The sequence below is a fragment of the Oryctolagus cuniculus genome, chromosome 2, assembly GCF_964237555.1.
Source record: "Oryctolagus cuniculus chromosome 2, mOryCun1.1, whole genome shotgun sequence".
Classification (NCBI taxonomy): domain Eukaryota; kingdom Metazoa; phylum Chordata; class Mammalia; order Lagomorpha; family Leporidae; genus Oryctolagus; species Oryctolagus cuniculus.
This window is the reverse complement of record NC_091433.1, coordinates 170,214,985-170,236,675: the sequence shown is the minus strand read 5'-3', so window position 1 is coordinate 170,236,675 and position 21,691 is coordinate 170,214,985. Positions and strand designations below refer to the sequence as shown.

The window sequence follows — 21,691 nt, the reverse complement described above, 5'->3', positions numbered from 1 at the left end:
CCGGCTGCTCCCCTTCCAATCCGACTCCCTGGTAACGCATCTGGGAAAAGCAGCAGATGATGGCACAAGTGTTTGGACCCCTGCTACCTATGTGGGAGACCTGGATGAAGTTCCTAACTGGCCCAGCGGCCATATAGGGAGTGTACCAGTGGATGGAAGATCTTGCTCTTTCTGTGTCTCTCCCTCTCTCTAACTCTGACTTTTGAATAAATTAATTTTTAAAATTGATGGTAAATTATGTCCTGATTTCTTGATTCAGTAGAATGTTAGGAGGGTAAAGTGGGACTAAGGTAGAACAATATTTAAATATGGGGACCTTATAGTGGGTTAAGCTGCCACTTGCATTGCCCATTCTGTATCGAAGTGCTGGTTCAAGTTCTGGTTTTTCCACTTTGCATCCAGCTTTCTGTTTATTGCTTGGGAGGAAACAGATGATGCCCTAAGTACTTGAGTCCAGTTCCAATGTCACTATGTAGAAGATGCAAATGGAGTTCCTGGCCTTTAGCGTCAGCTGGGTTCAGCCCTGGCTGGTGCAGCCATTTGAGGAGTAAAGGAGTGGTGGAAGATTCTCTGATTCAGTTTCTCTCTCTCCCCTTCCCCTGTCACTCTGCCTTACAAATGGACAAATAAATCTTTAAGAATCTTGAAAAAAATAAATATGGAGACTTGTATAACGGTTAGGTAAGGAAGTACTGCTGCAGACCCATTTTACTTTCTACAAGTGAATTATTAAACATTGGATATTAATAAGCAGGTTGTATCAATGTGTGTATATATATTTATACATACACACACATACACATGCTACCCTGTCCAGTACAGTAGTCATCAGCCACATGTGATAATTGAGCATTTGAAAGTTGACTGGTCCAAATTAAGATGTGTTGTAAGTATAAAATTATACCAGATTTCAGACTGTGTATGAAAAAAAGACTGAATATCTAACTAATGATTTCCTGTTGATGCATATTACAAGGATAACATTTTTTTACACATTAGGTTAAATCATTTCATCTTTTTTTAAAAAAAGATTTTATATATGGTTACTAGGAAATTTAAAATTACCTATGTAACTACATTTGAAAGGTCTGTGATAAAAATAGATGACCGGGACCAATGCTGTGGTGTAGCATATAAAGCCACTGCTGACATTGCTGGCATCCTATATGGGCACTGGTTCGAGTCCTGGCTGCTCTACTTCCAATCCAGCTTTCTGCTATGTTCTGGGAAAGCAGTGGAAGATGGCCCAAGTCCTTGGGCCCCTCACCTGTGAAGGACATCTGGAAGAAGCTCCAGGCTCCTGGCTTCAGATCAGCCCTGCTCCTGCTGTTGTGGCCATTTGTGGAACCCGCAGATGGAAGACTACTCTCTCTCTCTCTCTCTCTCTCTCTCTGTGCCTCTGCCTCTGTAACTTTGCCTTTCAGAGAAATAAATCTTTAAAAAAAAAAAAAGACTATCACCAGGGTGCTGTACACTTGCCTCTATACATTTAGGGGACTCTTTGAAGAGGGAACTTTTGGAATGGAGATTGAGGAGCAGCTTGAAGTGTTCCTCCTAGTTAGCAGTTGCTGGGGTTGCAGTACTCTTTACTTAAAGCCTTGTAGATAAATGCTAAGCTTATGTTAGAGTGAATTGGATAATAGACAAGAAAAGCTGTTAACTTTGGTGTGTGATTGGAGCAGATTGACTGATTCCCTTTTCCCTATTTCCAAAGCTTGACCTCTTAGCTATAAGTAATTTCTAGGCTTATGAAATTGGTGATCTCTGCCTGGCTCTGTTTGGCTCCTAAAGGCTTTTTTGTGTTAATTGTATTTCTATTGAATTAGAAAAAAATTTAAATCAAGCTTGTTGAGGGATAACTTAAATAAAATATACCTATTTCAAAAGGACAATTTGATTAGCTTTGAAAAATACAAAGAGCAGTGTAACCACATCTTAAATGAAAATATAGAACAATTTTCAAGGTAGCAAAAATCCTCTCAAAATCCTTTTCCACTGGACAGTTTCCCTCCACTATCTGCTTTTTGTCACAAATTAGACCTGTCTTTTCTAGAATTTTTGAATAAATGGAATCATACAAAATGTACTTTGTGTCTGGCTTCTTTCCTTTAGCCTTGTGTTTTGTTTTTAGTTTTTTAATATAAAATATACTTTATTCTTGACCTCTTTCAGCTCTGATTCAAATTATAGTTGTCAAAACAATACAATGCAAAGGGAAACGGCAACATTAAAAAAAAGGTGCCTAAAAAGGATAAAAGGGTAATTGGGAACAAGTCATTGTGATGTGGAACCAAAATACATTGTAAGTGTAATTAACAGGGTTCAGGACCGCATAGAACACCTGTATCAGTCTTCCTAACACAACAATCTTGAAAACTGAACAATACAGTTCCTTAACATGTACAAAAAATTGTCATGTACCCTTGTGTTTTTGAGGTTCATCCATGTTGTAATACCAAGTCACATGCTGCTCATTGCTAAATATTGTGAGGAGGTTTTCAGAAAGTTCATGGAAAAAAGCATTTTCTGAAAAAACTTGTGGATTTAAAATTTTTGCACCATAATAAAATACTTTAAATTCCATTTTCCACAAACTTTTTGAAGCACACACATATTTCATTGTGTGGATAAAACACAATGCATTTATTTAGCTGTTGGTGGGCATTTGAATTGCTAGTAGCAGCTTGGCACATTAGTAGTTCAATCTTTATGTGAACATGTGTTTTTCATTCTGTTGGGTAAATACTTAGGAATGGAATGGCTGGGTTGTGTGGGAAGTATATTTTTAACTTTATAAGAAACTACAAAACTGTTTTCCGAAATGGTTATACTGTTTTACATCCCTACAGTGAAATGTATGCGAGTGCCAGTTGCTCTGTCTTTGCCAGTGCTTTGTGTTGTCAGTTGACTTAGTTTTTTCCATTCTAGTGTGTATGTTTTGTGATATCCTATTGTGGTTTCACTAGATTTATTGAGGGGAGGGGCGTCATTTTTTAAAATTGCTTTTATTGAAGTATATTACTTATAGAAAAATTGACCCATTTTAATAAGATTTGGGAAATATATAGGCCTAGCCATCTTATTCAAGATATACTCTGTTACCCCAAGGAGTTTCATCTTGTTCCTTTGTAGTTAATCTCCCATATCCTGGTGCTAAACATTGGTCTACTTTTTGTGACTACAGATAGTTTCCTTTACTAGAATTTCATATGTTTGGTATCACAGACTATGTATGCTTTTGTGTCTGTCCTCTTTTTCAACATTTTATTGAGATTTATCTATGTGATTACATGTGTCAGTAGTTCTTTTTTATAGCTGAACAGAATTTCATTGGTTAAATATACCATAACCTTTGAAATCTATTTACCTGTTGACAGATATTTGGGTTATTTCCAGTTTTGGGTTATTACAGATAAAACTGCTGTGAACATTTATGCCTGGCCTCTGTGTGGACATATGTTCTCATTTCTCTTGGGTAACTAGAATTGGAATAGAATTGATGGCTCATTATTCTAAGAAACTGGAAAACTTTTTTCTTTGATTGCACCATTTTTATATTTCCACCAGCAATATATGAAGTTCTAATTGGTTCAGATCTTTGCCAATAGTTAGTATTGCAAATCTTTTTAATTTTAGTCATTGTAATTTGTGTGTAGTAGTTCTTTCTGATTTTAATTAGTATTTCCCCATTTATTACTGATGTCAAGGATTTTTGTGTGTGCTTATTGCCCATTTGTATGTGTTCTTTTTGAAGTGTTTTATGAATCTTTTGCTCATTTTAATTGGGTTATTTATCTTCTTTATCAGTTATAAGACGTTTTCCATATTCTGATTGTTAGTCCTTTTTCAGACTTTTTTTTTTTTAAGATTTTTACTTATTTATTTGAGAGAGAGAGAACTACAGAGAGAAAGGTCTTTAATCTGCTGGTTCTCTCTCCAATTGGCCACAACAGCCAAAGCCAGGCTGATCTGAAGCCAGGAGCTAGGAGCTTCCTCCAGGTCTCTCACCTGGGCAATCCTCTACTGTTTTCCTAGGCCATAAGCAGAGAGCTGAATTGGAAGAGGAGCAGCTGGGACACCGACCAGCGCGCATATGGGATGCTGGCATAGCAGCAGAGGCTTAGCCTAGTATGCCACAGCACTGGGCCCCCCTTTTTCTCTTTGCTTTTTTTTTTTTTAAAGATTTATTTTTATTTATTTGAAAGAATTACAGAGAGAGGTAGACACAGAGAGAGGTCTTCCATCAGCTGGTTCACTCCCCAGATGGCTGCAACGGCTGGAGCTGCGCTGATCTGAAGCCAGGAGCCAGGAGCTTCTTCTGGGTCTCCCTCATGGGTGCAGGGGCCCAAGGACTTGGGCCATCTCTACTGCTTTCTCAGGCCACAGCAGAGAGCTGGATCAAAAGATGAGCAGCTGGGTCTTGACTGTGCCCTTCTGGGATGCTGGCACTGCAAGTGGCAGCTTTACCCACTATGCCACTGCACTGGCTCCCTGGTTCACTTTATAAAAGGCTTCAAGGCCAGGTTTTGCCCAAATTAAAGCAAGGAGTCAGGGGTCACCCATGTAGTTGTCAGGGGCCAAAGTACTTAGGCCATCATCTGCCACCTGCACGTGCATTAGCAGGAAGTTGGATTGGAAGTGAAGCAGTGGCATTCCCATATGGAATGCAAGCATTAAAGCAGTTGCTTAACTTGCAGTACCGCAAAGCCTTGCATGATCTTTTTATTTTATTTTACTTTTAAAATATTTCATTTATTTGAAAGGCGGAGTTACAGAGAGATATATCTCTCTATCTCTATCTCTATCTCTATCATCTCTATCTCTGTCTCTGTCTCAGAGAAATCTATTATTTGCTAGTTTACTCTCCAAATGGCTACAACCAGGAACTGGGAACCAGGAGTTTCCTCTGCGTCTCTCATGATGGTGGCAGGGCCCATGAACTTTGGCTGTCTTCTGCTTTCCCAGGTGCATTAGCAGGGAGTTGCATCAGAAGTGGAGCAGTTGGAACTCAGCTGGTGCCCATATGGGATGATAGCTTTGCAAGTGGTGGCTTGATCTGCTACACCACAATGCCAGCTCCTGCATGAACTTTTCAAAGTACCCTTTTATGTTAAACTGTCAGCATAGGGGCTTTTGCATACTAGGCTCAATCAAAGATATCTATTTTTCCTTATTGTTGTCATTATTGAAGAGTAGAGGGCACATCTTTCCTTTCTACAAGGTAAATTACCTCCAAATATGTCCCACCCAGATAGAAAAGCCTATTGGCTATGTTATATAATATATATTTTTTATATATTATATAAATCTTAAAAGGTAGCTTAACTTTATCCCTCAGCAATAATACATATAATTGTTTTGAATGAATCAAATTTAACTTTTGATCCAAATATTTTCCTTTGTATTCTACCAGAATCTTGAGCTCAACGATGATACTGTTCTGAATGAGATCAAGTTAGCAGACAGTGAACAGTTTCAAATGCCTGACCTTTGTGCAGAAGAGCTTGCTGTTATCCTTGGAGTCTGGTAAGTTAAGGACTGAGTTAACTGCCTCTAACACCTTGCACGTTGGTACTCTTGTGTTTGGGGAAAATCTGTGTTCCAGGAGTTCCTAAAGGTTCTGTGTGAATGAATAGAAAATTTGGTAATGCTTATGAAAAGAATACTTGGGCTGCTAAGTAGGAATTTCCTGTCTTTTTTTTCCTTTATAAAGGAAATTTCTTTGATTAGCCTTAGCTAGCAATACATTGGATTTTTCTTTCATTTATTTTTTGTTTTAATAAATTGTGCATTATTATTTGAGAGGCAGTGTGACATACACACACACACGCACACACATACAGCGATCCCATCTTCTGTTTCTTTTTTTCTTTTCTTTTCTTTTTCTTTTTTTTTTTAATTTTTTGACAGGCAGAGTGGACAGTGAGAGAGAGAGACAGAGAGAAAGGTCTTCCTTTTGCCGTTGGTTCACCCTCCAATGGCCACTGCGGCTGGGGCGCTGTGGCCGGCGCAGCACGCTGATCCGATGGCAGGAGCTGGTACTTATCCTGGTCTCCCATGGGGTGCAGGGCTATCAAAGAAGTTAAGTGTCGTAGTTCTCATTGCATCCTAGGAGTTGGAACACAGTTTTGTTTTGTCCTGCTACTGGTGCTGTTAACTTTGGTCACATGATTGAAGTGCAATTTATTTATTTTTATTCATGTGTGAGACAGAGAGAGTAACCTCCCATCATCTGGCCCACTCCTTGAGTGTCTAGAATGGCCAGATTGGGATGGATCAGGCCAAAGTTGGGTGCTGAGAACCCAGTTCCGGCCTCCCTCATGGGTGGTAGGCATCCAGCCATTTGAGCTATCACCTGCAGCAGCCCAGGGCCCATACTAGCTGAAAGCTAGAATCAGGAGCAGAGCTGGGACTTGAACCTAGGCAACTCTGATGCGATGTGTGGGTATTCTATGTCCCCATGTCTAGACCAAATACCTACCCCTAAAGTAGTATTCGCTTAGTTTCTCCAATGTAAAATTACTCTTTTTAGCTTTGTAATGAATATTTTGTAGGAAGATGCTTTAGATAATATAAATATCACATTTTTCATCAGAGATAGTAACGTTCAGAATTAAATATCTCAGTTACAATATTGAGACAAATTGAATTAGGAATAGGTAATTTAGGAAAGGAGCATTTGAAAAAAATTTCTTCTTTAACTCAGTAGAACTAATCCTTTAGTGTTTACCTCATAGCATTTTGTTACCTCCTATATACTATCAGTAAACTTGAGTTCAGTTCTGGAGTCCCCTTTTATTTCTTTAAAAGGGATTACATAACTGTGATAACTCTAAACGTGTTTGTGTGGGGTCTCCACAAAGTTCATCAAAGTGCATATCATGAAAATCCTTTGCATGGATTTTAAATTATCTTCACACCAAAATTAACTTTTTTTTATTAAAAAAAGTATTTATTTATTTATTTGAAAGTCAGAGTTACACAGAGAGAGAAGGTGAGGTAGAGGCAGAGATAGAGAGAGGTCCTCCATCTGCCGGCTACTCCCCAACTGGCTGAAACGGCTGGAGCCGTGCCGATCTGAAGCCAGGAGCTAGGAGCTTCCTCTGGATTCCCCACGTGGATGCAGGGACCCAAGGACCTGGGCCATCTTCCACTGCTTTCCCAGGCCATAGCAGAGATCTGGATCGGAAGTGGAGCAACTGGGACTCGAACCGGCACCCATTTGGGATGCCAGCACTGCAGGCAGTGGCCTCTCCTGCTATGCCACAGTGCTGGCCCCAGCTTAACTTTTTTTTTTTTTTAAAGATTTATTTTATTTATTTGAAAGTCAAAATTACAGAGAGAGTGAGAGAGAGTGAGAAAGAGAGAGGGAGAGGTCTTCCATCTGCTGGTTCATTCTCTAACAGCTGCAAAGGCTGGGGCTGGGCCAAGCTGAAGCCAGGAGCCAAGAACTTCATCCATATATCTCATGTGGGTCAGAGGCCCAAGGACTTGGGCCATCTTTTGCTGTTTTCCAATGAGAATCAGCAGGGAGGTGGATTGCAAGTGGACCAGTTGGGTTCCCAACTGGTGCCCATATGGAATGCTAGCATTGCAGGTAGAGGCTTAACCTACTATACCACAACGCGGGCCCCTAACTTATCTTTTAATTCCGTTTTTCCACAAAGTTTTTCAAGTATCCCCAGACCATGTAATAATCAAATCAGGGTCATTAGCATTTGCATCTCCTTAAACATTTACTTTTTAATGTTGGGAACTTTTGAACCAACATTATGTGTCAGTTTTAAAACAGGGATCACACCTTGTTCTACTGTTCTGTTTCTTTTCTTTTTTCTTTTCTTTTCTTTTCTTTTTTTTTTTTTTTTTTTGACAGGCAGAGTGGACAGTGAGAGAGAGAGACAGAAAGGTCTTCCTTTGCTGTTGGTTCACCCTTCATTGGCCGCCGTGGCCGGCATACCGCGCTGATCCGATGACAGGAGCCAGGTACTTCTCCTGGTCTCCCATGGGGTGCAGGGCCCAAGCACTTGTGCCATCCTCCACTGCACTCCCTGGCCACAGCAGAGAGCTGGCCTGGAAGAGGGGCAACCGGGACAGAATCCGGCGCCCCGACTGGGACTAGAACCCGGTGTGCTGGCGCCGCAAGGCAGAGGATTAGCCTAGTGAGCCACGGCGCCGGCATCTTCTGTTCTATTTCTAAATCCATCACAATTGTCCTATCACATTTGATTCCAGTGATAGAATTTACATTTACTGTAGAAAAGTTACTTGTTCATAATGACACTGTATAAATAATACGAATAGCACCTATTTATGAGCAATGCTGTGTGCTGGGCATTATACCCTATACTGTAACATTATTATTATTCTAGCAACCTTAGGAGTTGTAACTTTTATTCATTTTTCAGAAGGGAAAGCGTTCAAGAGTTTGCCTGGGCTCTTTACCTAGGATGAGGATAAGTAAATGTCTGCTTTATAAGATACTGCCAAGTTGTTTTCCAAAATGATTTTACTAGTTATACTAGGATCAGTAGGATCTCAGGATTTGGGTTCTGCTCTGACAACTTCTTAATTTTTACCTATTTAGTGCTATAGTAATCTTTATTTATTTGGTGTATTTAATAGATAGAGGTTGATGCTATAGTAATTCTTTTCTTTCCTGTGAGTGGCACACAGATTGTGTTTCTTGTTTTCCTTATAAGGTAAATTCTGTTAAAATTTAGGATAGCAGCACATTTTATTTGTCAGCATTTTATGAATTTTTTTCTTATTTTTGGCAGACTGATAGCTACATTTGTATGTTTGCTATAATACTATAATTATGCTTTCATATAAAAATATAGCAGTTTACCTTGCTTTTATAAAACTATAGTTCATTAGGTGTAACTTGCATTTTATAATTAATTTACTGTTTTTGTTATTTAAAGCACAAATTACCAAAAGAATAACCCCGTGCATAAGTTAACTGAAGAGGAGCTGCTGGCATTTACATCAGTGAGTAGCATCTTTTTCCTTGCCATATTTTTTCCTTGTAAATTATTTTGCTTTATGTTTGTTCTTGACTTAAATTTCTCATGTTGAAATACTGCCACCTAAGGAAATTAAGGGGAAAAAAGGAGTCATCATTTTAGTTTATAAGTCACGTGTGTCGTGCTGCTGATGTAAACATAACTGTTTTTCTTTATACCTGCTTAGGTTTGAGAACAATGATCAACTATTTTATTGTTTTATCCCATGCATATAATAGATGCTCAGTAAATATTTTTGAATGAAAAAGTGAAATAACAGAGACAGAACCACTGACGTGCGTGACTTTTGTGCATAAAGCTGTGGGTGAAGCCTACAGACTGGTGAGAATGAGAGCTAAGAGCAGGAGAGCCTGGGCCATAAAGCCCAGGGAAGATGGGCGTCTAGCACATAGGGTGCTCATCAGCATTCAGCAGTGTAGAGCAGTGGGGAGAGACGTGGACAGAGAAGAGCAGTGCACTGTTTATCTTGAGGACATTTTTAGTTGAATACCTGGGTAGAGAATTATAATGCAGTATAGAGAATTAAGGTGAGAATGGGATATAGAACAATAAGATTGTTGGATAGACTGCAGTTGGAGAAGAATGACAGTGAAAAACAAGGATGGAGTAATAGATGTTTGAAAAGTGGAGATCAACAGAAGGTTTTCAAGAAGAGAAAAGTCAGAAGGAGGAGTCAGTCATTATCTTTTTGCCTTTTTGGATTAAAAAGAGATGCTTATTTTCTTTAATGAATGCAGGTTGATTAAGCTTATCATTTTTTCAAATGATTTTCAAAAAATTTTGCTACCTTGGGAATCGAGTTTGAATTCTCATGTTTTTTTCCTTTGTTATTTGTCAGATGAGCCAAAAGGGTGTACTTTTATCTTGTGGAAAGAAAATTAGCTTGCTTTGTACCATAATATTAATTTTTTGAGTTAGTTTTGTTTTCTATACCATCTTGGAACTGGTTGGATATTAGTTGAGTCTTCTAGATAACTGCTTTATTTCCCCTCTTCAGTATTCTTAGAAATTGTTGATGTGGATCTTTCTACCATGTTTGTTTTAGGTAACTGTTTGGAAATAGCCCTATTTACTCACTAACTTTATATATAGCATAAAAAATTTATGGCACAGTGGGTTAAGCTGCCTCTTGAGTAGCCAAATCCCACATTGGAGTGCCTGTTTCTACTCCCAGCTATTCCTTTTATGATTCAACTTCTTGCTAATGTGTACCCTGGAAGGCAACAGTTCATGGCCCAAGTACTTGAGTCCCTGCCACTAGCATGGGAAACCTGGTTGGAGTTCCAGGCTTCTGGTTTGGCCAGGCCTAGCCCTGGCTATTGTAGATATTTGAGAAATGAAACAGTGGATGGAAGATCTCCCTTTCTATCTCTGTCACTCTGCTTATCAAATAATCAAAAATAAATAAATAAACATAGAAAAAAAATAATTTGACAACTAAGTTTTGGGAAGAAAATGGTAAAGTATATAAAATATTATTGTGTATTTTCTATTTATTCATCTGATACATAGTAAATGCTTAATATATACAGGCAAGATGCTGACCATTGAGGATGCAGCTGTAAACAAAGTCTTTTGCCTTTTACTGGAAATATATAGTAAACGGAGAGACAGTGATATTTAAAGGAAGTGCCAAGGAGAAATATAAAACAGGGAAAGAGAGTATGACATGGGTAAGAGGGTATGACATGGGTGTAGCTTTATTTATTTATTTGAAAAGCAGAATTACAGAGAGAGAAGGAGAGACACACAGAGAGAGGTCTTTCTGAAAGAGAGAGATAGAGAGAGAGATGTCTTTCATTTGCTGATTCACTCCACAAATAGACACAACGGCCAGGGCTAGACCAAGCCAGGATCCTGGAGCTTCTTCCATGTTTCTCACATGGGTGCAGGGTGCCAAGCAGTTGGACCATCCTCTGCTGCTTTCCCTGGTACATTAGCAGGGAGCTGGATTGGAAGTGGAGTAGCCAGGTCTCAAACTGGTTCCCATATTGATGCCAGTGCTGCAGGCAGCGGCTTAGCCTGCTCCACAGGGCCGACCCCGGGTGCAACTTCATTAAAGGAGGTGCTCAGGGAAGATCTGTGTGATGTGACACACAGGAGACAGCAGAAAGCCTGCAGCGGCCATGAGCTTGAATCAGTGGCAGGAGGTAGAAAGCTGGACAGGCTTGTGTTTCTTCCAGTGGCTGAGGTGACAGTGCTGCTGGTTTCCCGTGGGGAGGATGAGCAGTTGGGATTCATCTCTAGGCAGTTTATTGTGGTGTATGTACTATTCATAGTTATCTGAAGAGATAGAAAGCCACCCTTTTTACATTGGAACAGCTGCTGTTTTAAAAACCCTTTCTTGTGGGTGAGGGTATGTTTGTTTCCTTTCTTTAAAACTATTTCTTTCATTCACCTTCTCTTGGTCCTCTATACTATGAAATTCTTCTGAAGTTACTGACTCTTTTCACTTCTGATGGCAGGTAACTGCTCACTCCTGGCTTGCAACGAAGGTCATAAATTCAGGTTCCATACTTTTACCCTAAGAGACAGCATCGTTTTTCTGCTTTTCTTTCTCCTCCAGATCTCTTCCAGATCAGAAGTGGCCTGCACATCGATCTGTTTTTGGAGGAAAGCTGTTTGATGACAGTACCTCATAGCATACGGGTTCACTCTTCCAAAGAGAAGAGTTAGGTAAATCTGTAATTACTGAGAGGTAGAACAAGAAATGTACGTATGTGTAGGGCTTTTAGGAGGGAGCCTCTGCTTCTGTTGGGCTCTACAGTGTCTCCTTATCCCACTTCCCTGATTTTTCTTCTCTCCTAAATGAAGCATTTAAAAATATACCTGAAAAACACAAATCACACTTTTTTAAAAAAGATTTATTTATTTATTTGAAAGGCAGAGTTAGAGAGAGGCAGAGGCAGAGGCAGAGAGAGAGAGAGAGAGAGAGAGAGAGGTCTTCCAACTGCAGGCTCACTCCGCAGATGACCGCAATGGCTGGAGTTAAGCCAATCTGAAGCCAGGAGCCAGGAACTTCTTCTGGGTCTCCCACATAAATGCAGGGGCCCAAAGACTTGGGCCATCTTCTGTTGTTTTCCCAGGCCGTAACGGAGAGCTGGATAGGAAGTGGGGCAGCCAGGACTCAAACCGGCGCCCATATGGTCAGCACTGCAGACCAGGGCTTCAACCCGCTGTGTCATAGCACTGGCCTCCAAAAATCAGACTTTATCACTGTTTGCTTTTGTCTCTCAGTCCTTCCTCTGTCCCTTTGTGCATTATTCTGAACTAGATGAGATGGTGAATTAGAAGAGGCCCCTGGTTTCAGAGAAGAAAGAAATTTTATGTATGCAATTGGTCCCCCATATCTCTGGGCCCTTCATCCCTGTATTGAACCAACCACTAATTAAAAGTATTAGAAATAAACTACCTTCAATATGTATAGACATTTTTATTTTTACTTGTAATTTTCTAAATAATACATTGTAGCAACTATGTCCATTGTATTTGCATTCTGTTAGGTAATGTAAGTAATCTGGTGATGATTTAGAGTGTATGGGAGAGTATGTCTATCTTATATGTAGATGCTACATTATTTTATGTAAGGTACTCAAGCATTTGGTATCTGTGGATTGTCCTGGAACCAATTCCCTGTGGATACTGAAGTGTGACTGTATTGTATATTATTATGTTTGAGACAAGAGGGGCCAGTTTTAGGTGCTACCCATTTCTGAACTCTTAAACTTTTGTGCCTCTCTTTTAGCAAGGGTTGTTTTTGGCTTACAGGATAAGTAGTTATGTAAATATAATTTTTTGTAAGACAATGAATGCCCAGATTTTTAAAAATATTTTATTTATTCATTTGAGAATAGAGTTACATAGAGAGACAGAGAGAAAGTCTTCCATCCACTGGTTCACTTTCCAAATGGCCACAACGGCTGGAGCTGGACCGATCAGAGAGGCAGTTGCTTCTTCTGGATCTCCCATGTGGGTGCTAGGGCCCAAGCACTTGGGCCATCTTCTGCTGCCTTCCCAGGCCATAGCAGAGAGCTGGATCAGAAGTGGAGCAGCTGGGACTTGAACCGGCACCTGTATATGCTATCACCATAGGGTGGAGGCTTTAGCCCACTATGCCATAGTGCTAGCTCATACCTAGCTTTAGAGACTGAGCTCTCTTCTTTCCTGGGTCCTATACAAGGCCTGGTATAGTACTTCATTGCTTTACAAATAGCTGTTGCTCAATAAATGTGTACAGAATAAGAGAATGAATGAAATATACTACAAACCTGGAATGGGACTGATTTCTATTGCTGTATCACTCTGCTTGGTTCCATTTTTAGTTGGAACTGCATGATGGTAAGCAAGACCACTTGTTTCATCTTCCTCTTCTGCAAAATGAGAGAAGGTGTAGTGTGTCCCTGCCTCAACACTCAAAACTTACCTTGAGGGTCAAACTGAAGAACATCCAAGAAAGTCCTCCAGGGCAGGTAGTGGCTGCTGCACTCAGAGCGTTCAGTGTTGTGCCAGGCCAGCTGGTCACTGCTTTGTAGGAGAGGGTTCCCATGTTACCCAGCCTAGAGAGCTAAGACCTGTTTGAAGTTGGTTATATTTGTAGCAGAGAAAGGAGTAAAGGAAAGAAAGAATATGCTGTGTTTGCCGGGCGTGCATTTTCCTTCTTTGGCAGCAGCTTGCGTGGCTGGAAACCGGGACTGTGAACTATTGAGACTATCAGGTGTCGTGCTCTGTCACAGAGGAGCAAGTACAGTAGAAATCTTAATGCTGCTGCCACAAAGCTGTAAGGTACTTGGAGAGGTAAGGACCATGGTTATTTGGCATTAGGTAAATATTTATTGAATGGAAAAAAAACCCAAATGGCTTATTGGTCATGAATTTTGTTCAGTTTTAGTCAACTATCCAAAAGTTTACTCAAATTATAGTGAAATTTCTTTTTGGGGGGAGAAATTTTTGCCACTGTTTTCATGTTGAAATATATATATATATATATATATATTTTTTTTTTTTTTTGGACAGGCAGAGTGGGCAGTGAGAGAGAGAGACAGAGAGAAAGGTCTTCCTTTGCCGTGGGTTCACCCTCCAATGGCCACCGCGGCTGGCGCACTGCGCTGATCCGATGGCAGGAGCCAGGTACTTATCCTGGTCTTCCATGGGGTGTAGGGCCCAAGCACTTGGGCCATCTTCCACTGCACTCCCGGGCCGCAGCAGAGAGCTGGCCTGGAAGAGGGGCAACCGGGACAGAATCCGGTGCCCCAACCGGGACTAGAACCTGGTGTGCTGACGCCGCAAGGCGAAGGATTAGCCTGGTGAGCCGCGGCGCCGGCCTTGAGATATATTTGAGATATGTTAGGAAAGTATTTTAGTTCTGTAAAGCAAAAGCTTGAGATAAAGATAATAGGTTTACTTGTTTAATACTGTCATTATTTAGTGCTATTCCTGAGATACTGTATCTGCATGTTTCAGGAAAACTGAGTCATAGCAAAAATAACCTATGTTTTAGAGAGCCATTTGTGCTGTATGGACTTGATAATTTAAAATTAGCTGTGATAGCGACGTTATTTCCTTTCACATGAGCCAAGTCAGTGACATTCAGTAATGTTTTTAATTTCCTTTTATTGTTGAAAATGGGAACAATTTAGTTAATTCATACAGGTGTTTCAGTTTTCATTGGCAAAAGTTTTGTTTAAGTGTGAGTTGATACTGGCAGCTTGCCTTCTGACTGTCTGAAGTCCCAAGATTTCTCTGGAAATGAAAGAAGTAATAAGACCTCTGGAAGTTACATATTATATTGTATATATTTTCTGTGTCTACTGTTGATTTAAAGCTATTTGATAAATACTTATTTATGAACATAAAACAGTTTCCTAATCATTTTCCCAGATTAAGGTGACGCTATCTATTTTTTCTAGAGAATACTTACTTCTTTTTCTTAATTGTCAGGTAGTAATTGTACATCTTATACATTGCAGAATTGTACATCTACAGTGTGATAAGTTGGTATAATTTATATGTTGTATATTGATTAACTCCATCTTTATAAATTTAAATGAAGTACATACTCATGAAATTTCAATTTGTTAGACAATTTAACTTTGTCATTTCAAATAGTTTGTTACTACAGTTAATTACTTCAGAAGTCCCTGACGTTATAGATGAGCCATCACAGTGAGACCCAAGAAAGGTAAAACAATGAAAAAGAAAACCACGGCTACACATATCATAGTCAACTTGGTGGGAATAAAACATGAAGAGAATGTGGTGATAACAAACAGAGAAGAGGGACACGCCAAATGAAGACAAAGAGCAGTTACAAGCCCTTACCTTCTTACCTAAAACTTTATGCTACATAATTTCTCTGCTGCATTTTCTCTTCCAGGTGTTTTCTAAATCAAAACTGACCTGGAGACTGATCTCTTTTTTTCGATACAGTTAACCATGTGTTAAGTTAATGCTTATTTGTGAATTTCCTTTCCAGCCATGTTGCAGTAACTGGTACTGGACTTATTTCCCATTGTTTAGCTCCAAGCTAGACAAAATACATGAAACTGCCATATATGAAAAGGGTACTAGGTAATGACTAAAGAGGGCTTATCTCAGGAATACAAAATATGTTTCACCTGGAACAGTGCAATTTGCCTTATTAGAATAGTGAAGGAGAAAAACCAAGTGATTACCTATCTAGATACAGAAAAGCCATTAGCAAAATTCAGCACCCTTTCATTGTAAGAACTCTTACGATGTTTAAAAACGTTGTACAGAAAGTAAACTTGGAATAGAAGAAACTATCACCTTAATAAAGTGCCGGCCCCTGTAGGGACTGGTACTGTGGCCAGCAGGCTAAGCTGCCACCTGCAGTCCTGGCATCTCATATGGACCCATGTTCAAGTCTCAGCTGCTTTAGTTCCAGTCTAGCTCCCTACTCATGGCCTGGGAAAAGCAGTGGAAGATGGCCTGAGTCCTCAGGCTCCTGCCTTCCACTTGGAAGACCTGAAAGAAGCTCTTGGCTCCTGGCTTTGGCCTGGCACAGCCCCAGCCATGTGGCCATTTGGGGAGTGAACCAGCAGATGGAACTCTCTCTGTAACTCTGCCTTTTAAATAAATAATAAACAAGAAAAAAAGATAAAACAGAAAAATCTATACTGGGACCAACGTGGTACAGCAGATAAAGCTGCCACCTACAACACCAGTGCTCCATTTAGGCACCAGTTTGTGTCCTAGCTGCTCTACTTCTTATCCAGCTCCCTGCTAATGGCCTGAGAAAAGCAATGGAAGATGGCCTAAGTGTTTGGGGCCCTGCCACCCATGTTGTATACTCAGATGAAGCTCCTGGCTCCTGACTTCGGTCTGGCCCTTGCTGGCCATATCAGCCATCTGGGGAGTGAATTAGCTAGGGGATGGAAGATCTCTCTCGCTCTCTCTATGTAACTCTGAGTTTCTAAATAAGTAAATAAATAAACCTTTACAAGTATTTTTTTTTTTTATTTGAAAGAGTTACGCAGAGAGAGGAGAGGCAGAGAGAGAGAAAGAGAGAAACAGACAGAGAGAGAGAGAGGTCTTCTATCCGATGGTTTACTCCCCAGAGAGCTGCAATGGCTGGAGCTGCACTGATCTGAAGCCAGGAGCCAGGAGCTTCTTCCGGGTCAACCACGCGAGTGCAGGGGACCAAGGACTTGGGCCATCCTCCACTGCTTTCCCAGGCCATAGCAGAGAGCTGAATAGGAAGTGGAGCAGCTGGGTCTCAAACTGGTGCCCATATGGGATTCCGGCGCTCCAGGCCAGGGTGTTAATCCACTGCACCACAGCTCCGGTTCCCCTTTAAAAGTTTTCATAACTAAAATTACTGATGAAAAACAATCCCTCTCACTTTAAAAATCAGGTAAAAGACAAAATTGCTTTCTCCATTTGTATTCTATGTTGAACTAGAAATACCAGCTAGGACAGAAGATATGAAAGATGTGCAGTTTGGAAAGAAAGGTGTAAAACTATCTTTTTGCATAGACAACATGATTTTGTATATAAAAAACTTTTGAAGAATCAGCTAATAGAACTAATAATCTAATTGAATACCACACATCAACATAAAAAAGTTAGTTTTCTTTATATGTAATATCAATGAATGATTGGGAAAGAAACTTTTGAAGGACTTACGATAACATTTAGGAAATCAAATGTTTAGTGATAAATATAACTGCAGTGCATAATCTGAGCCCTGAAAAGGACAAGGAATGATGAGAGGAGCTATAGCTGTAAGTACATGCAGAGCTTTACCTTGTTCATGGGTTGGGAGACTCAGTATTGTTGAATTGACATTTCTCCCCAAATTGAGCTTTAAAATAGATCCAATAGCAATTGGAGTCCCAGGAGGCTATTTTTTTTTCTCTTTGGAAATTGCCAAGCTGATTCAGAAATGCTTTTGGAGAACTTCTGCTTGTTTTGTAGTGGCTAAGCTCTGATTAGAACCATTCTTCTGTAGTTATAAATTACTAAGTATGGACAAAATACGAAACCCCCAAATTTCTGGTTACCTGATGACATTGGGGGAATACATAAAGACAGAAAGATTTTGGAGATTACTTTTTTGTTGTTGTTGTTGGAAGAAGGGATTGACATGGTTAGTTTTCTTATTTGTGTTGTTTCTACCCTATAAGTAGATCATAGTATATTGCATTCAGAGTAGCTAAAGCTTTAGTAACAATTCTGCAGTCTTTCTTAGGACAGAGTTTGGGGTTACCATAGGTACTGGAACGTGAGCAGGAGGAAGCATATTTTAAGGAGAGAATCACAGATGAGTATCCTTACATTCTGTGTATAAATGTTTCCAGTCACCATTGAGCCATGCGTATAATGGGCATGCTCTGAATAGATTCATTAAGGATTAAACAACTCATATGAGACTTGAGCAGCCATCTAAGATTTCCCAAGTACAGCTTTGGTTAAACCAAGTTGTATGTTAAAACAAAACAAGCCCAGCACTTTGGAACAATAGCATCAAATTCCTGATCTTCACAATATAACATCTACCGTGAAGAATGAAGAAAGTGCAAACCATTCACAAGAGAAAAAATAGTCAATGAGATTAATTCCAAGATGACCTGGATTCTGGAATTAGGGTACAATGATAAACAAAAGTCTTCCTATATTTTCAGTGACATAGCTCTAAAAAAAAGAGAATTTGTAGAGAAAAATAGGAAGTATAAAAAAGAGCCAAATGATAATCCTAGATCCAAGTATGTAAAATGTGAAATACAAATGGCACTGGTTGAGAGTAGCCATTTAATGAAGATGCAAGAATTAGTGAACTTGAACATAGACCCCTAGAAACTGTCCATTCTGAAGAACAGTAGCAACAAAAGGGTAAAAATAATGGACAGGGATTTATAGACATGTGGAACAATATAAAAAAAGCCCAATTTATACATAATTGGAGTTCCAGAGGAGAGAAAGAATAGAGCAGAAAGAAATATTTGAAGAAATAATAGTTACAGTTTTTTTTTTTTTTAATTTTTTGACAGGCAGAGTGGACAGTGAGAGAGAGAGACAGAGAGAAAGGTCTTCCTTTGCCGTGGGTTCACCCTCCAATGGCCGCTGCGCCCCGCGCGCTGCGGCCGGCGCACTGCGCTGATCCGATGGCAGGAGCCAGGTACTTCTCCTGGTCTCCCATGGGGTGCAGGGCCCAAGCACTTGGGCCATCCTCCACTGCACTCCCTGGCCACAGCAGAGAGCTGGCCTGGAAGAGGGGCAACCGGGACAGAATCCGGCGCCCCGACTGGGACTAGAACCCGGTGTGCCGGCGCCACAAGGAGGAGGATTAGCCTAGTGAGCCGCGGCGCTGGCCCTTATAGTTACAGTTTTCAACATGTGTGGAGGTCGTATATTTATGGATTCTACAAGCATAGTGAAACCTAAGAAAGAGAAAACAAAATCATAATTTTGTGTGTACTGATCAACCAGGAAAAATAAACTAATGAGTATATCCTGATAGCAGACAGAAAAATGACACATTAAATAAGGGGAACATGATTACAAAGACTTTGAACTTTTCTTCAGAAACTATCAAGGACAAAAGACAGTAGAATATCATTTTTTAATTTATGAAAGAAAGATATGTCAACCCAGAATTATGACCAACATGAAATCATTTATAGATAAAGTAGAAATGAAAAGAATTTGTTGTCAGCAGACCTGCACTATAAAGGAAGCCAAAGGAAATTCTTCAAGCTAAAGTGAAATAGTTCCATATGGAAACTCAGATGCTGAGAATTAAAGAGCACTTGAAGCCATAAACATCTGTATATATGTAACAGAGCCTCCTTTTCTTTCCAGTGTCATTAAAATACATATTTCTCTTTTTAAAAATTATTTCTTGGTATTTTCTAAATGATGTAGAAAGAATACAAAGGTAGATTAATGCATCCGTATAATTGCAAAATTACTACCTATAATGCAAATAATTATACTGTTCCAAATACTTGTGAAAAATTAATTATTCTAGGGCAACTAGTTAAAAACTGCAGAAGCTTCTAGCTAAAAGCCCATTGAGGGGCCTTTGCTGTTGTGTAGCAGGTAAAGTCATCACCTGTAGTGCTGGCATCCCATATGGGTGCTAGTTTGAGTCCTGGCTGCTTCACTTCAGAGCCAGATCTCTACTATGGCCTGGGAAAGCAGTAGAAGATGGCCCAAGTCCTTGGGCCCCTACACCTGCTTGGGAGACCTGAAAGAAGCTCCTGGCTCCTGGCTTCAGATCAGCCCAGCTCCGGCCATTGTGGCCTTTTGGGGAGTGAATCAGCGAATGGAAGACTTCTCTCTCTCTCTGCATTTGTAACTCTGCCTTTAAAAAAAAAAGAAGCCCATTGAAAAATTAAAATGACAAACTGAAATATATATTAAAGTGATCTAAAAAGACAGGAAAGGCTGTGCAATAGGACAAAATATAAATGCTAGGATTCTTTATCTAAACTCAACCATACAGATAATTATATTATATGTTAATGGATAAATATTCCAAATAAAATTCAAAGATTTTCATAGTCTTTATAGCTGGAGATACAAAATCAGTAATGCATTGAAAATTTGGACAATACCATCAACTTCCCTGATAAAATTGATATTTTTTGGTAGTATTCTCAGAGTATATGGTCTCTTCAAATACATACGGTATGATCACCATGGCCATGTGCTGGGACAGTAAAATAATCTTCAATAAATTAATGAATAAAAAACTGCCATTAGGGCAGGCTTAGTGGTTAGGATGCTGGTTAAGATACCTGCATTTCTTAGCAGAGTACCTGGATTTGAATCCCAGCTCCACTCCTGATGCCAGCTTCATGCTGAAGTACAGTTGGGAGGCAGCAGATGATGGCCCAGGTAGCTGAGTACCTGCCACCTATGTGGAAGGCCCAGAATGCGTTCCTCTTGGCTTTGGCCTAGCTGTTGTGGCATTTGGAAATAAAACAGTGGATGGCAGCTTTGTCTCTCTCTCTCTCGTTCTTTCATTCTTCATGCTCTATCTCTTTGCCTCTCAAATAAATACATAAATATTAAAAAACATTGACATCATATGGAATATATTCACTTTCCATAGGAAATTGAATGACACCAATCACTATTGGTTATCTAGAAAACTTCGTGTATATATAAACTAAACAATTAAAAAAGAGAATTTACTTCAACAGGTTTCCTTTTTGGTGTTCAGTCAGTTGTCACCGATCAGGGAGAACATAGGATATTTGTCCCTTTGGGACTGGCTTATTTCACTCAGCATGATGTGTTCCAGATTCCTCCATTTTGTTGCAAATGACTGGATTTCATTGTTTCTTACTGCGGTATAGTATTCTAAGGAGTACATATTCCATAATTTCTTTATCCAGTCTACTGTTGATGGGCATTTAGGTTGGTTCTAGGTCTTGGCTATTGTGAATTGTGCTGCAATAAACATTAGGGTGCAGACCGCTTTTTTGTTTGCCAATTTAAATTCCTTTGGGTAAATTCCAAGGAGTGGGATGGCTGGGTTGAACGATAGGGTTATCTTCAGGTTTCTGAGGAATCTCCAGACTGACTTCCATAGTAGCTTGACCAGTTTGCATTCCCACCAACAGTGGGTTAGTGTCCCTTTTTCCCCACATCCTCGCCAGCATCTGTTGTTGGTAGATTTCTGTATGTGAGCCATTCTAACCGGGGTGAGGTGAAACCTCATTGTGGTTTTGATTTGCATTTCCCTGATTGCTAGTGATCTTGAAGTGAAATGGACACTATGAGAAACGGTGACTTGATCAGCATAGCTCTGACTGTTAATGAACAACTTAATACATTATCCCTCTTAGTATTTTTTTTGTCTGTTCTACTTAATATGACTGGTTTAATTCTGTAATTAATACACAGTTATTCTTAAGTGTTGAAATTTAACTGAAATGTGATCTCTGTTAAACATAAGAGTGGGAATAAGAGAGGGAAGAGATGTACAATTTGGGACATGCTCAAGCTGACTTGCCCCAAATGGTAGAGTTAGAAATATACCAGGGGATTCCAATTCAATCCCATCAAGGTGACATGTACCAATGCCATCTCACTAGCCCAAGTGATCAATTTCAGTTCACAATTGATCATAATGAAAGGACTAAGAGTCAAAGGGATCACATAAACAAGTCTAGTACCTACTAATACTAACCGAT

At 39.8% G+C, this 21,691-nt stretch overlaps 1 protein-coding gene across 2 annotated transcripts in view; it reads left to right on the top strand.

Moving 5' to 3' along the window:
* The window catches only part of TTC27 (tetratricopeptide repeat domain 27), a 214,639-nt gene that overhangs the window by 43,640 nt on the left and 149,308 nt on the right, over nucleotides 1-21,691 (top strand). For both annotated transcript variants that reach the window (XM_051843020.2, XM_002709924.5), the window contains exons 8-9: nucleotides 5,414-5,526; nucleotides 8,925-8,991. In XM_051843020.2, the coding sequence (XP_051698980.2) occupies nucleotides 5,414-5,526; nucleotides 8,925-8,991 (180 nt within the window). The remainder of the gene's footprint in view (nucleotides 1-5,413; nucleotides 5,527-8,924; nucleotides 8,992-21,691) is intronic.